This window comes from Bos indicus, chromosome 8 (genome assembly GCF_029378745.1).
Source record: "Bos indicus isolate NIAB-ARS_2022 breed Sahiwal x Tharparkar chromosome 8, NIAB-ARS_B.indTharparkar_mat_pri_1.0, whole genome shotgun sequence".
NCBI classification, from domain to species: Eukaryota; Metazoa; Chordata; class Mammalia; order Artiodactyla; family Bovidae; genus Bos; species Bos indicus.
Genome location: NC_091767.1, coordinates 69717320 through 69733166, shown reverse-complemented (window position 1 = coordinate 69733166; position 15847 = coordinate 69717320). Strand labels below are relative to the sequence as shown.

Sequence of the window (15847 nt, the reverse complement as noted above, 5' to 3'; positions counted from 1 at the left end):
GAACAAGACTACCTCCAAAAACAAGAGAAAAGGCTGACTAGTTCAAGTCAGAAAGCCAGGGAAGCGGTTTCCAAGGCCCTTTTATTTGGGGACAGTCCCCTTTATAACACACGACTTCACTATGTGTCAGACAATCAGATCAGTTCCTAAAAATTAGAGGGGGGAAAAAAAAGGAAAAAAGAAACAGATGCATTTTACATATATATTAAACATAAATTAAAAGAATTTATAAAAGGGTCACGTTTCTTACAGAGTAAATGCAGAGTGTATTTTGAATGCACCTCCAGGTTTAAGTTGTTTAAGTTGTTTGTGTTTAGCTTTCCGATAATAAATAAATAACACGGACTGTTAAGTCTTGGAGCCACCAGTGCCACCGCAGGGCTCTGAGTCATTACTGGCTCTTCTTCCCTTGTCGCTCCTGTGTGCAGCGTTGGCTTGGACCAGTTTCACCGGCCCATCAAAGTACTGGCTATCTTTGCGGGGTGGCATCCGCTCATTAATCCGGTCGAGACCTCGGGCTTCTTCAAAACTTCGGATCCTGTGCTGAAGCGAAAACCCTCTGATGGCTACAGGAAAACAGGAAAGGGAGGAGCTCCATTAGATATCTTTTAAGTTTCTTAGCATACAGCAACCTCCTAGAGGAAAATATAGAAGGGTGACCGTGGAGCACATATCTGGTGAAGACAATGAACGATATTTGATTTCAATTAGCCTGGTCTGAAGCTATTGTTTCCTTAAGGCCCAAAGGGCCACTGAAACTGTGAAAGTAATTTTCATAGTTCAGTTCATCACAGCAGAAGTGGACCTGACATAAAGCCCCCAACATCTTTGAAAGAGTCTCTTATGGGCCAGAAACGTGCTCAGAGAGAGGAAAGAAGGCAACACTAGATAAGAGAACAAGTTAAGCAGACTAGTTACTCTAACACAAACATCACACTGACCACACAAAAAAGTAACAAAAGAGCTAATCCATTTGTTTAGGATAGCTTTTTTTTTTTTTAATCTTGCAAAACCAGGAGCTGAACATAAGTTAAAAGCCATCTAAAAAAATAGTTTCTAGGTATTTTCTTTCTGTCTGCACTTCTGTATCACCAAGGAAAGGCATTCCCAGTGTGAACCACCTTATCTAACAGAACAATTAAATTTATAACATAAGTTTATCAATTGTGATGCTTTCAGCCTCAGATTCATAGATAATTTGTTACTTAAAATTTGTATAATTTAGCTTGGCTGACTGAGGGCAACCTCAGCAACAAATCAGACTGCATTCCTATCTGCTCTTGCCTCCACTTTTGATATGCTTCAGAATCATTAGATAAAGAGGTTGATGGTTTGAATTTCCAATAAATAAATGGATACCTCATAGCTATGGAAGGGCTATCAGCATGCACCATCTGAACACCCCATGACTGGTGGCTTAAACTTCAGCCATTGCATTAAAACTGAGAGAGCCCAGAAAGGACTTTGGCTGTGGAGAGGGTCATTTGAGTTAATATTACACAAATGAAGGACACAAAGGAAATACTTTGTGAGCATAGCTAGAGTTATCTTTTCCTTTTCTCAGTGTTAACAGTTCTGGTGATGCAACAATAAAAGATGTCTAACATTGACAAAGCTTTTTTAAGAACTAATACACAGACACATGATCACATCTATCGTAGGAACATGGCCATACCTTCCCGGGCCTCTACCGCTTCTACTGTGGCTGTAAGAGGCAGGAGCAGTGGCATGCAAAAAGGAAGACAGAGAAAGAGTGAGTAAACCAACAGCACCGCTGCCAGCAGACATCCCGGGCCCGACCTTCGAGCCTGTTCCCATCCGTAGTAACAGTGAACTAGTCAGAGAAGCGAGAGGCTTATTGCGAAAAACTAAACTAGGGGTGGGGCTGGGGGAACACGAGGTGGGGAGAGTTACTGAGGTTTCTCACACTGCAAGTGGCACGAGAACCTTTTAGCTGATGGCATCCACGGCTAAGACAGTCAAGCTGACTCGGAGAAACAAAATGCTGCTTTCCTCATTTTAAGTAGCCAGCTGCTAATTTATGCCTTGACATTCATGTATCCAAAATAATGACATGTCCAGTCAAATCACCTGATATTACAACCGTTCTTTAGTTTGTGATAGTTCAGATGGTACTAAATGAGCTGCTGCTGCATCCTATTAAAAAAAGTTATTTAAAACTATGGATGATTTCAAGCAACTTGTATAAGGTCTAGCTATCCTTTAAAATTACTTAATAAAAAAGAGTGGCTTTTGCCACAGGAACTATCCTCCAGTTAAAATAAATAAATAATATATATATTTTTTAAAAGAGTGGCTTTTGAATAACAGACTGGCATTTGGAAGGAAAAGAAAAAATGGAATATAAGTGAGAGGTTATTTCTTTTCCAAGGGGTGAATTACTAAGCTGGGGAAGGCATAAAGCTATTCAATTTCAAATACAAATTCATGTACCATCTGGAATTAGAGAAACAGCAGAGGCTGACATATCCAACTGACATGGCTTCCATTCTCCACATGAGAGAGCAGGCCAGTTACTAACAAGGCCCTCTTCTTTAGTGATGGAAAAGGAAGCTATTCAAAAATTAGTACTAACAGGTAAACTTTCCTGCATTTGTTTTTTAAGACAGTAAAAGCAGTACTACAGTAAGTCCTCTACATATAAGCCTTCAAGTTGAAGAACATGTGTTCTCACGTTCAGTCACCTAAGTTCTTTTAGTGAAGTTGCAGCTTGTCTTCCATTGATTGATGACCATCCTTCAGTTCTACCATCTCTCATCTCCTCCAGGCAGTAACTCTTCTTGCCTGTTCACTCGATGCCAGCCCCTATGTGCCAGCTGTTTACTGTACTTTTCAAGGTACTGGACTGTGAGATGGAAAATGTTTCCTTTGTTTCTGTGTTTGTTTTTTATGTATTATGTGAAATTAGTTGGGTGCCCAGGCTACCTCTGTTGAACTTACAAACCAACTGGACATACGAACGTGCTCTTGGAATGAAACTTCTTCTTATGTAGGGGACTTACTGCGTATGAAAATGTTACAGGTTGTAGTGAGAAAAGACCTTATTAGGAAAATCCTGTCAGCTCCCCCAAAACTAATTTTTTAAAAGAAGGCAGGGAAGAATAATGAACAGTAACAGTTTGCTGTTCCCGAAGCTTTTTATAATCAATCATAGAGGAAAAACTGGAAGAACTGAAAATTAACTTCTGAAAGAAATGTGAAAAATGGCAACTTGGAATCAATTTATCAAGTGAGTGTTTACATTTGTCAACCATATGTTGGCATGTGTTAAAGCAATGTCACATCCTCCCAAATCACTTCACAGAGAACAAACTCTCAGAAGGAAAGGACAGTGCCTTCAGACAGCATACTATAACAGCAACTGTTAGGAAGTGAGAGAACAAAGCTTTACCTGAAATTGTATAGAGTGTTGGTTTAATTAGACTTTAAAAGCTATGTTTGCAGTAAAATGTGTACTAACATCGCATTATTTTGGGTCCTCCTAGAATTGCTTTTTGCACTAGGTATTAAGATATTAGCCTGCATGAGGGATATTCTTGATAAGTAAGAGTCATATAAAACTGAAGAACTGGTTTTTTTCCCCCCTCCCGTACTGAAATACTTTTTTTTATTGAATGAGATTTCTTTACTGAAATATAATTCATATACCATAAAATTCACTTGTTTAAAGTGTACAGTTCAATGATTTTAATATATTTAGAGTTGTGCAACCATTACCACAATCTATGGTTAGAACATTTTCATCACTCTCCCCCCACCAAAAAAAAATGATCTCCCTCCCTCATTCCTTCACCTAACCTTACAATCAAACACTTACCTACTTTCTGTCTCTACAGATTTGGCTGTTCTAGACATTTTGCATAAATGGAATCACATACTATGTGGTGTTAGTGATTGGCTTCTTTCACACAGCAAAATGTTTTCAAGGTTCATTCATGCTGAGGATTATAACAGTATTTCATTCCTTTTTATGACTGAATAGTATAGTTCATTGTATGGATATACCACATTTTGTTTCTCTGTTCATTAGGTGATAGACATCTGTGTTGTTTCTGCTTATTGGCTATTACAAAGCATGCTGCTATGAACATTTGTGTACAAGTTTTTGTGTGGTTATATCTTCATTTCTCTGGGTATGTAACTAGGAATAGAACTTCTGGGTCATATGATTAACTGTATGTTCAATCATCAAAGAAATTGCCTGATTGGTTTTCAAAGAGCTGCTCCATTTTACATCCCTACCAACAGTATATGAGAATCATAATTCCTCTCCATTCTCACCAACACTTGTTATTGTCTGTCTTTTTGATCACAACTATCCAGTGGGTCTTTAATTAAAGTGGTTTCTCATTGTGGTTAATGTCTAATGATGTGGAATATCTTTTTACATGCTTATTGGTCATCTGTATCCCTTCTTTGGAAAAATGTCTATTCAATTTTTTACCCATTTTTAATTGGGTAATTTGTCTTATTGTTATTCAGTTACAAGAGTTCTTTACAGTTTCTAGATACTAGTCTCCTATCAGATATATGCTTTGTAAAGATGGGGTTGACCAAAAAGTTCCTTTGGGTTTTTCTGCAAGATGTTATGAAAACACCCAAAGGAACTTTTTGGTCAACTCAGTATTTTCACCCATGCTGTGGGTTGTCTTTTCACTTTCTTGATGGTTCCATTTGTAGTACAAAACTTTAAAACTTTCAGTGGAGTGCCATTTATAACTGATCTGTTTTTCTTTTTCTTTTTTTAATCTTATGGTCTTTCCTCTTTATTTTGGCTACTTGGAAGCCTGGAATTAAATGTGTGATTATTGGATTTCACTGGTTTGTTTTCCTTTGTGCTCCAATTTCTCAGCATATTTATTTCCCTTCACCATGTTGGATGTATACTGTAACTTACTCAAATCCCCCTTGGAATAAGGTGGAGTATAAATGAATGTAGGCTATAAGGTTATATGGGTTGGGACCTTGTTCATTGAAGGCTGTCCAAGTAAAGTTCTATGAACAATAAAAGGTCTTTTCAGCTAATGCTCATTTGTCACTGAACCTGTGGAACTGAGATTCTGATGGAAAAATGACAAAATTAACTCAGTTCTTGCAAATCAATGATAGAATAAGAGGCTCTAAAAAGTTTGCTGCAACTTTAGTTATGTTCTGACACATTCCTGAGCTTTCTATCAATTTTCAAATATCAATGCTGCTGCCAAGTCGCTTACTGTGTGGTACCCCATACCTGGCAGCCCACCAGGCTCCTCTGTCCCTGGGGTTCTCCAGGCAAGAATACTGGAGTGGGTTGTATCAATAACAATCTTATATTGATTAAAACATTCATATTCAAGTCAGGAACGAAGAGAAACTGCATATATTGGGGACTGAGAACAAAAGGTAGATTAAGGGTTATAAACAACAAATCTCCAAACAACACATCTATGAAATTCTGCTACTTATCCCAGATTTGCTGATTTACTTTTTCAAATCAAGATCTATAAAAATTTGGTTCAGATTAAAACAACTTTGTGGATCAGCAAATTTTTGAATCATTTCAAGCAAGGATGTATAGGGTGTTCCTTTTTTCCTTTACCCATGTTACTTCCTATTAACTCTAAAATGCCTTGTCAGAGTTGCTCTCAGAATATCTCACATGGCTAACAATGAAGTAATGATGGAAAAGTATTTTGCTTACAAGAAACTGTGCATTTGACAGGAAAAATTCAATTGGAAACAATATTCTTCCTGTGAAACTACAGAAGCTAAGAAAATTAATTATATACTTCTAAAGAGGAAATATTCATTCTTCCTCATAAATAAACTAATATTTCAGTATTTGATTTGAAAGAGAAAAGAGGAAACCAATCCTATAAAAAGTATGGGGAAACGAGGCTGTTCCTAAGAATCAATAGCCTTGGAATATTTACAAAACACAAAGAATTCCTATAAGAGGTATTCCTATAGGAGAAGAGGAAAAAAGAAAAACTGAAGTAGAAACAATTTAAAAAAAAAAGGGCAAAAAAGCAGTGAACTCTAAGTTGTTAATGCTTCAACTCCAGTTTTCAAGCCTAGAATTTAGTCATCCAGTGATCTGATCTCATGTCTCTTCCCCCTGCTTGACCAGATCTATTTATATTGACAAACATCAACCTTTTCATTCCTGGGTTCTATCAGGCCCTCTCCTTAGGAAGTCAGCACCCACATGATTTTCAGAACTGACATTATGGTTGAAGAGGAAACCATATCTTGCAGGATATGGTTTGCAGGCAAAGAGGCAAACTCCTTCTCTGACTGAGGAACTTTAACCTCCACTCCCCATCAAATTAAGATATAAAATGCACACAAGTGAGGCACATGCTATGCACAGATATGAAGTGCACTGCTTAATACATCTTTATATATATGCACACACTTGTGTAACTATCACCCCAATAGTGATACAGAACATGACTCCTACTCCAAAAGTCCCCTTGCCCTTTCTGGGTCCATATTCTCCCACCAGAGGAGCCATTTTGACTTCTTTTACTATTTATGAGTCTGCCAGTTGTTGTTTTTAAAGCAGAAAAATAATTTATTCCAGAAGAGAGCAGAAGTAAATTCATCCTGAAAATATATTTAGGCATAATTCTGGTGGGACAGATCTTCCTTCTGAGTATGTTCTTCTACTGGTGGCCCCACTATCCTGTAACAGTTCTTAAACCCTTCGCTGATGCTCATGTAGTGAGTACGCAGAATCAGCCTTCAGATCCACAGGTTTCACAGAGACAGTCATGTATTTTTCTTAGAAAAACAGTACTTTTTATTTTTCCATTTTATTATTTTTTAATTGTATTTTTTTCTAGAACAGCACTTCCTTTTTTTTCTTTCCTTATTTAATATTTTTAGGCTCTCCCCCCAAGAACAGCACTTTCTGTCTCAGTTCAGTTCAGTCACTCAGTTGTGTCTGACTCTTTGCGACCCCATGGACTGGAGCACTGCAGGCTTCCCTGTCCATCACCAACTCCTGGAGCTTGCTCAAACTCATGTCCACTGAGTCGGTGATGCCATCCAACCATCTCATCCTCTGTCATCCCCTTCTCCTCCTGCCTTCAATCTTTCCCAGCATCAGTGTCTTTCTATCCCAGCAGAGCACACAAACATTTTATGGAGTTTGTACAGTTTACATTAGGTAGGTATACAATTCATCAAAAGGTGAAAAAAGTGACAGGGAAAATAGCACTGCACTGTAGAGTAAGACGTTCCAATGTGCTGTGAGTATTTAAGGCAGTGGATGGCCAAAGCAGGCGCATCAAGGGAGGTGGTCAGGTACTGCACTGTAGAGTAAGACGTTCCAATGTGCTGTGAGTATTTAAGGCAGTGGATGGCCAAAGCAGGCGCATCAAGGGAGGTGGTCAGGTACTGCACTGTAGAGTAAGACGTTCCAATGTGCTGTGAGTATTTAAGGCAGTGGATGGCCAAAGCAGGCGCATCAAGGGAGGTGGTCAGGTACTGCACTGTAGAGTAAGACGTTCCAATGTGCTGTGAGTATTTAAGGCAGTGGATGGCCAAAGCAGGCGCATCAAGGGAGGTGGTCAGGGTATTGAGGTGATTTTGTATCTCTTCACGACTAAAGACAACAGCTAAGTGACCCGGTCATCAACAAGGGGATGATAACTCCCTAGTCGGGACCCTCAGGGATGAACCAGGGCTCCAGGAAGCTGACGAAGCCCCAGGAACACGTTCCTCACGATGAAGGCATCATGAGGCTGTGTTCATCATGGTTGTGGCCAGAGCTGCCAGTCCCTGCCCCACACCCTCACTTTGGTCCCACCCAGAAGTGTTCATCTGCCTGCTCCTGAACATCATACAAATCAAATAGTCTGTGCTCTTTTGTATCTAGTGTATTTAGTTAAACATGGTATCTATGAAATTCAACCATATATTCATAGTGCTGTTTTTTTTATATATTCATGATGTTACCTTTATTGTTGAGTAGTACTCCACTGTATAAATATTAAGTGGAATATTTTTTGCATTTATTCATAATGTTTTTGCATAGATTCATAACGTTATTTTTATTGCCTGGCTATAGGGTAGACAAATGTTTTGATTTACTGCCCAGCAATTTTCTGAAGTGGCTGAACCAATCTGCAAATGCACTGGCAATATATCTTGTTTTCCACAAACTCACCAACACTTGATACTGTCACACTTTTAAATTTTAGCCATTCTAGAGGATGTGTAGTGGTATCTCACCATGGTTTTATATCCATTTTTAAGCATCAAATTTTCATATGCTTTTTGGCCATTTTGATACTCTCTTTTGTGAAGTACTGTTAAAATTTTTTGACCATTAAAAAAAATTAGTTGTTTGTATTTTTCTTATGGAGTTGCAGTTCTTTATAGACTCTGAATGTAAGTTCTTTGTTAGACATATGTACTACAAAAATATCCCAGTTTAAAGTTTGTCTTTTCCCTTTTTTAGTCATGAATTTCTGTGAATAGACATTCTTAATCTTAATGAAACTCATTAATTATTTTTTTCTTTTAATTTTAGTGCTTTTTGTGTCATATTTAAAATTTTATCTTCCTCAGTGCTTACTTTGCATGTTTTTTTCTGGGAAGTTTATTTTTTTTATCTTTTACACTTAAATTATAATTCATTTTGATTTAGTTTTTACATATGGTGAGAAGGAGCAATCCATTTTCTCCCCTCCAGAGATGAATATTCAATTTCTTCAGTGCCATTAATTTGAAAGAAGCCTTAATTTCCAATTTGACACTGAATGCTGGATAATAAGAGCACACATTCCATGAAAGAAGTATTGCTCATACTTACCTGTCTCAATAGTCTGCTTTCCTCCTGAGAGGACACCCAAAGGCAGTGTCCCTGTAGGAGTCAGGCCCTTGAGAGTTAGCACGCTCTCACTCTCTTCCCTGCAAGAGAAGATCAAAGCCCCAGGTTAATGCCATGCAGGGTGTCTACCACTTAGTATCTACAAAGATACTTGAAAGAAGACAAGAAAAGATGCACAAAGATGGAGGATAGATACTCCTTCTTCTACCTCTTCCCTGACCCCCAAAAGGGATGTTTTCTGTAAATATTCCAACTTTAAGCAATTAGCCAGGCCCTGCTTTTAAATTAGAGCCACTTAATAGTCAGGTGCTGATCTAATGTTTTCCATATATTACCCTATTTAATCCTCCAAATAACCTTAAAAGGCAGATCCTGCTATTATCTTTTACAGGCCAAGAAAATGAGGCACAAGATCACATGGCTGAGAAGATATAGGGCCAGGATGTGAACAGAGGCCACTGAGCTCCAGAATCCACATTAAATCACTAACATTCACTGCACTGTATCTAAGCTGACACCAAATAAATGTTTGCCAGAATTATTTCTAGTCACTTTAACATGTAGGACTGATTCAATCTGCATTCAACCCAAAGACCCACAGTTTTGATACCACACTCCAATTCTAAAACTACCGATCTGAAATCAACTTCTAAATCACTCTCCAAACATTTTTATTGCACACCATAATGACAAGGCTTTTCCTTACCGAAGAATTGAAAAGACCCGTGCCATCTTCCCAATAGCTCTGATTTTATTCTTGATGATCTCCTTGCGAACTGTAGTGCCTCCTTAGAGAATACAAACAATATGTGAGTTAAAGGAATATGCTAACAGGTTTAAAAAAATGCAGGATGAAGTGCCTTTCTAAGTTAAAGAAATGGTTTTAAACAAAGAAATCAAGGCCAAAGTTTGTCTAAACAAACAAAAAACCCAGGAAGTTTTAAGGAGCAGGGGAAAAAAATAAAGATGAAGTAAAAAAATGGAGGGGCCACAAGAAGGACAGAGTGAGCAGATTTATGAAGGTAGGAACTTACTGGTGCTTCTGAAAGGTAGAACATAGTGAAGAAGGAAATACATACAAACAAAGACAGTTGCTACTACAGCAAAAACATCTCTTGAGAATGCTGTGGGCCACCTTACGATGCAGGGCTTGGTCGGCCAAATGGCAAGGGATGACTTAAGCACTTGTCTTCTACATGGAAACACAGCACATAGCTGGCTCTCCTGAACTGAGCAGGAGCTGCTTTCATTCTATCATCCTCACGTACACACTGGTGAGTTATTTCCAACCACAGACAGCTGTGCGGTACAAATGAGGATGACGGGTCAGGTATTTTATAAAACATCAAAAAAGTTAACAGAAGACTGTGGCCTTTTCTCATACCAGATTTAGGAAACAGCTCACACACCAGAAGTCAATGTCCAGGCATGCATCAGGTGGCCGCATTCAAAAGTCAGAAACTAAGAAACGTGGCCTCTCCTTCCTCACCCACCCAGCTCTCAAAATCCTGCAGGATCACACAGCAGGGGCCAGAAAAAACGTAAACATTAAAACAGAAAGGGAGGATGGAGGGCCTGTCTGAAATTATTCAACTATAACTAAAAAAGTCTAATTAATAGACTGTGATGAGACAGACAGCGAGTATTAAGCTCGTAGCACATTCTGTTCAGATACCTTTCTGAAAGCTTGAAATGTAGTGATCTTCAGGGAGAAGAGACACCAAGAAACAAGGAGATGGAAATAGAAATATGGGAAGAGAAATTTAAGTTTGCATGGAAGAGAGAGAAAAAAAAAATCAAAGTGAAATGCAATGAGAGAAGCAGGCTATTATCTTTATCAGCTCAGAAGAGACATCCTTGGTATCATGATAGAATATTAAATTACAGACTTCTTGCATGGAGTCTTCAAAGTTTTAAATGAATTCACATCTCTTATTTTCCAACATATTCTATCCCCACAGATCATGAAGATAAAATCAGACAAGGAAAAAAGATATTATTTGTGTAACAAATAATGCTGAAAACAATGAACAAAGGACAGAATGAACAGCAGGTGCATCTCTAAATGGAGAATCATGTTTTTGTATGATGGACACAATTATCTTCTCACCTCCTTCTGGAGATACTATAGTTTTTCCATGTTTAAATTTTATATCTTTAGAATCTCAAGTTCATCCACTTAGGCTGTTTTATGCTGTTGTCTCAGAGACTCTACAGAGAAGTCCCATAATCCTTGGTGTTTGCTCATTGTTAAGAATGACGGACTGGAAAGCTTTCTGAACTGGTTGGTGGTTGACTGCTGTCTTGCAGCTTTCTGTACACAGAGTGATCGGGGTGTGTCTTTTTTTAGGGTATTTTCTGTATCAGTACTGAAAACGTGGGCACATTTGCCTGTGTGTGTGTTAGCTGTTCAGCTGTGTCTGACTCTTGGTGACCCAATGGACTGTGGCCTGCCAGGTGCCTCTGTCCATGGGATATCCCAGGCAAGAATACTGGAGTGGGTATAGCCATTTCCCTCTCCAGGGGAATCTTTCTGACCCAGAGATTGAATCCGGCTCTCCTGCATTGCAGGCAGATTCTTTGAACCACCAAGGAAGCCCACTGAGAATGCGTGCGATCACTTAATTTACCCATTTTTGGCAAAGTTATCGATGCCCTCAACTGTATCCCTGTCCAGAAATTCTTTGGTTTACTTTTTTGGATATTAGCCTCTGGTCTTGGGAGAAAAGACAGCTAGGACTTTAACTGCCTTTCAAATATCTCTTACCTGCTCTACTTATTTTAGCTAGAGGCCATCTCCCTCTTCTCAATAGGCCCCAGTTCTAGCAACTGGCACAGTCTAGCAATTCCTCTGCTTTTTGAGAATTCTGTGCTGAACTCAGCATTCTCCATTACTAAGCCAGGCTTCAGCTTTCTTGAATCAGCCAAGTTAGTAATACTAATTCGTTTGTTTCCTGGCTTCCAAAATTCCTACAAAAATCTCTACATTTTTGTAGGCTTATAACTTTGGTAAAAAAAAAACCTCTATTGTGAAGTATGATAAACATATAGAAAAGTACATAAAACAAAGACAGACTCAGTGCTTTTTACTAAAACACAAATGGCCAAATAACCAGCCAGGACAATAAATAGAGCCTTGTCAGCACCACAGATTTCCCCCTACTTGGGCCCCTCCTAATAATTAAGAGTCCCCCTCTTCCCAAAGAAAACTGTTCTCTTGACTTCTATTGGAATCACTTTCTTGCTCTTTCTTTATAGTTTTACCATTTAAGCATGTATTCACAAGCACTAGTTTTAATTTTATTTTTAATGTATGTCGTTGGAACAATCAAATAATGCATTTTTGTGTCCGGCTTCTCTTGTTCAACATTATGTTTTTAAGATTCATCCATGTTCCCTCTGTTCCTGTAGTTCACTGTCATTATTGTATACAATTCCACTATAAGAATATGTCACAATCTATTTATCCTTTTCACTGTCAGTGGTCATTTGGGTTGATTCCAATTTTTGGCTAACTCGGCTGCTATGAATATTCTGGTGTATTTTTCTCAGCTGCACATATTTCTGCTAAGTACACTCCTACAGTTAGACTGCTCAGATATAAGGTATGTATATGTTCAACTCTGGATAATGGTTTGGCATTATCTACTAAAGTGGATGTACCAATTTATACTTAGTGTATGAGCATCCCTGTTGCTATACGTTCTGGTCAACATTTGGTGTTACTCATGTTTAACTTTAGCCACTTTGGTGGGTATGCAGAATCACCCATTGTGGTTTTAATCTGCACTTTCAAAATGACTACTGTGGCTGAATAACTTTTCCTATTTTTATTGGCCATTTGGATATCCTCTTTTATGAAGTGCTCATTCAAGTCTCACCTCACTGATCTGTAGTTTTTTATATACTCTGCAAGTGAACTGTTTGTTGGTTGTGTAGCAAATACCCTCCCCCATTCTGTAGCTTGTCTTTTTTTTTTAAACACATTTATCTAGCTGCTCCAAAGGTCTTATTTGTGCTTTCTATCTTCACTGAAGTATGTGGGATCCTTAGTTGGGCATGTGAACTCCTTAGTTGCAGCATGTGGGATCAAGTTCCCTGACCAGGGACAGAAGCCGGGCCCCCAGGCACTGGGAGTGCAGAGTTCTAGAGCCACTGGGCCACCAGGGAAGTCCCTGTAGCTGTCTTTACACACTTGCTGCTGCTGCTGCTAAGTCGCTTCAGTCGTGTCCGACTCTGTGCGACCCCATAGATGGGAGCCCATCAGGCTTCCCCATTCCTGGGATTCTCCAGGCAAGAACACTGGAGTGGGTTGCCATTTCCTTCTCCAATGCAGGAAAGTGAAAAGTGAAAGTGAAGTCGCTCAGTCGTGTCCGACTCTTAGCAACCCCATGGACTGCAGCCTACCAGGCTCCTCCATCCATGGGATTTTCCAGGCAAGAGTACTGGAGTGGGGTGCCATTGCCTTCTCCGCTTTACACACTTAGTCTTCTGATAAACACAAGTTCTAATTTTTAATGCAGTCCAATAATTTCCTATATTGCTAGTGTTTTTTGGCGTATTGTTTAAGAAATTTTCCTCTACTTCAAGGTCATGAATGCATTCTATGTAATACATATTAGAAGCTTTATTGTTCTGCCTATCATATTTGAATGTGTTAGTCCATCTGGGAATTTATTCTTGGGTTTAGAATACAATAGGGGTTAGTTAGGTTTAATTTTTTTCTCAAACCATACCAATATCATCATTTTCCTATTACTCTACAGAGATACCTCTAGTGTAAATCAAGTGTCTGTATATACGTGGATCTGTTTCTGGATTCTCTGTTTTGTTTCACTGCTCCTCTGTCCTTGAGCTAATAATTGCAGTTACTTTCTTCTTTGATTTAGATATTTCCGTATGAATTTCAGAAACTACCCTTAGAAGTTCCATATAAATTTTAGGGTCAAATGGTTAATATTTGACTTTGTATTGAATCTGCAGATCAATCTGAGAATAACATACCTTTATAACATTGAGTCTCTCAATAATCTATGGACATGGTATTTCTTTCTATTTATTTAGATGTCCTTTAATTTCTCTAATAATGGTTTAGTTTGTTGCTTAGAGGTATTACACATCATTTGTTAGATTTATTGCTAGGAATGATATTGTCAATGGTATCTTTTTAAAAAGTTCATTTTGTTTCTTGCTGGCAAATAGAAATACAGTGATTTTTGCTTTCTGACTTTGTATCCAGCAGCTCTGCTACATCTGTTTATTGATTCTAATAAATAATCTATAAACTTTTAAATTGCCTCTATATATAATCATATAAATAACAATCTATAAATCTATAAATCACGATCTATAAATAACGATCATTTTGTTTCTTCCTCCTCAATCTTTATACCTTGTATTTCTTTCTATTGCCTTCCTGTACTGGCTACGACTTCTAATAAGATATTATAAAGAGGTTTTGATAGCTGGCATCCTTGTCTATTCCCAACCACTAAGGAAAGCTTTCAATATTTCACATATGATATTTGTTATAGGTTTTCACAGATAAATTTGTCAGATTAAAAAACTCCTTTCTAAACCTAGTTTAAGAGATCTATTGTAAATGAAGGATGAATCTTATCCAATGCCATTTCTATACCTAGAGAGGTGATTTTTCTCCATTTTTTCCCTTAATGCAGTGAATTACATTAATTGATTGATTAAAAAAATTTTTTTTGGCCATGCCTGCAGCATTCAGGATCTTAGTTTTCCAACCAGGGATCAAACTTGTGCTTCCCGCATTGTGAGCATGGAGTCTTAACCACTCAACTGCCAGAGAAGTCCCTGTTGATTGATTTTTTCATATATATATTTTTTACTTTTCAATAGTTTTAGATGTATAGAAATGTTAAGATAGCATAGATAATTTCCATATACCCTCTCCTAGTTTCCACTATTATTAATATCTTACATTAGTATACCCTGAATGAATTCTGAATGCTAAATCTTCAAACATGTTATTTGAGTAAGTTACATTTTTCTAGAAATCTATTTTGTCTAAGTTTTAAATTTTACTGGTATAAACTTATTCTTGTTATTTTCTTAATGTCTATAGGATTGGTAATGAATGTTGTCTTCTTCTTCAGTTCTGTCATCAGTTATGTTTGTCTTTTTTATCAGGGATTTGTCAATTTGATTGAAATGAGTACATTCTGGTTTTACTGCTCCTCTATCCTATATTTTATTTATTTAGTTAGTTTTTGAGGGGTGCACTGCATAGCTTGTGGCATCTTACTTTCCCGACCAGGGATTGAACCCAGGTCCTCAGCAGTGAAAGCACAGAGTTCTAACCACTGGACCATCAGGAAATTCCCTATACTGTATTTCATTTTGTTTTCTTATGCTTTTCTTAACTTCTTTATTTCATTCCACCTGCTCCCTTTAGGTTTAATGTGCAATCCCCTTTTTCTCTTAACTTCTTGAGACAGATTTTGATTTTTCACCTTTCTTCTTTTCCAACATATACATTTGAGGCTGAAGTTTTCCTCTAAGTATGATGTTAGATGCATCTCTCAAGCATTATTGTTTATTTTTGTTCAATTTAAATCATTCTGTATTTAAGCACTCATTTTACAAAATGTGATATAAAGGTCAACTAAATTTATAATTTAATTTGTTCATGTAAATTGTCTTCAAAATACACTGCAGCTAATATGTGTATAAAACTTTACGTGCATTTTGGAAGGAATCACACAGAAACAGTTGCTTTTTCAACAAAATTAGCCAGTTTCACATCCCTTTTGGTCAGTCTCCCACAGATATGTGAGGTGAGAGGCACTTGGACCTTGTACATATTGAACCATTCTAGGTAATGATTCATCTTCTCTGCTTGCAGGTAACTTGAGACATAAAACCAGATGCCTGATTAAAATTTCTGAAAGAGAACTCCTTGTTGATGGCATCTCTCTCACTTAATTCTGACCATCCAGCTGCTTTAAGGTCAAGTATAACTCAGTTCCTCTCCTC

The 15847-nt window shown here is 37.8% G+C and overlaps 1 protein-coding gene across 5 annotated transcripts in view; it reads right to left on the bottom strand.

The window, feature by feature from the left end:
- Positions 1-41: 41 nt before the first annotated feature.
- The window catches only part of PPP3CC (protein phosphatase 3 catalytic subunit gamma), an 80177-nt gene continuing 64371 nt past the window's right edge, over positions 42-15847 (bottom strand). For 2 of the 5 annotated variants that reach the window (XM_070794895.1, XM_070794899.1), the window contains exons 11-15: positions 10518-10544; positions 9549-9630; positions 8825-8922; positions 1676-1705; positions 42-566 (exon numbers count right to left, since the gene is read on the bottom strand). In XM_070794895.1, coding sequence (XP_070650996.1) covers positions 349-566; positions 1676-1705; positions 8825-8922; positions 9549-9630; positions 10518-10544 — 455 coding nt within the window. In that variant the 3' untranslated portion in view covers positions 42-348. The remainder of the gene's footprint in view (positions 567-1675; positions 1706-8824; positions 8923-9548; positions 9631-10517; positions 10545-15847) is intronic. The other 3 variants (XM_070794897.1, XM_070794896.1, XM_070794898.1) reach the window with 3 other exon arrangements.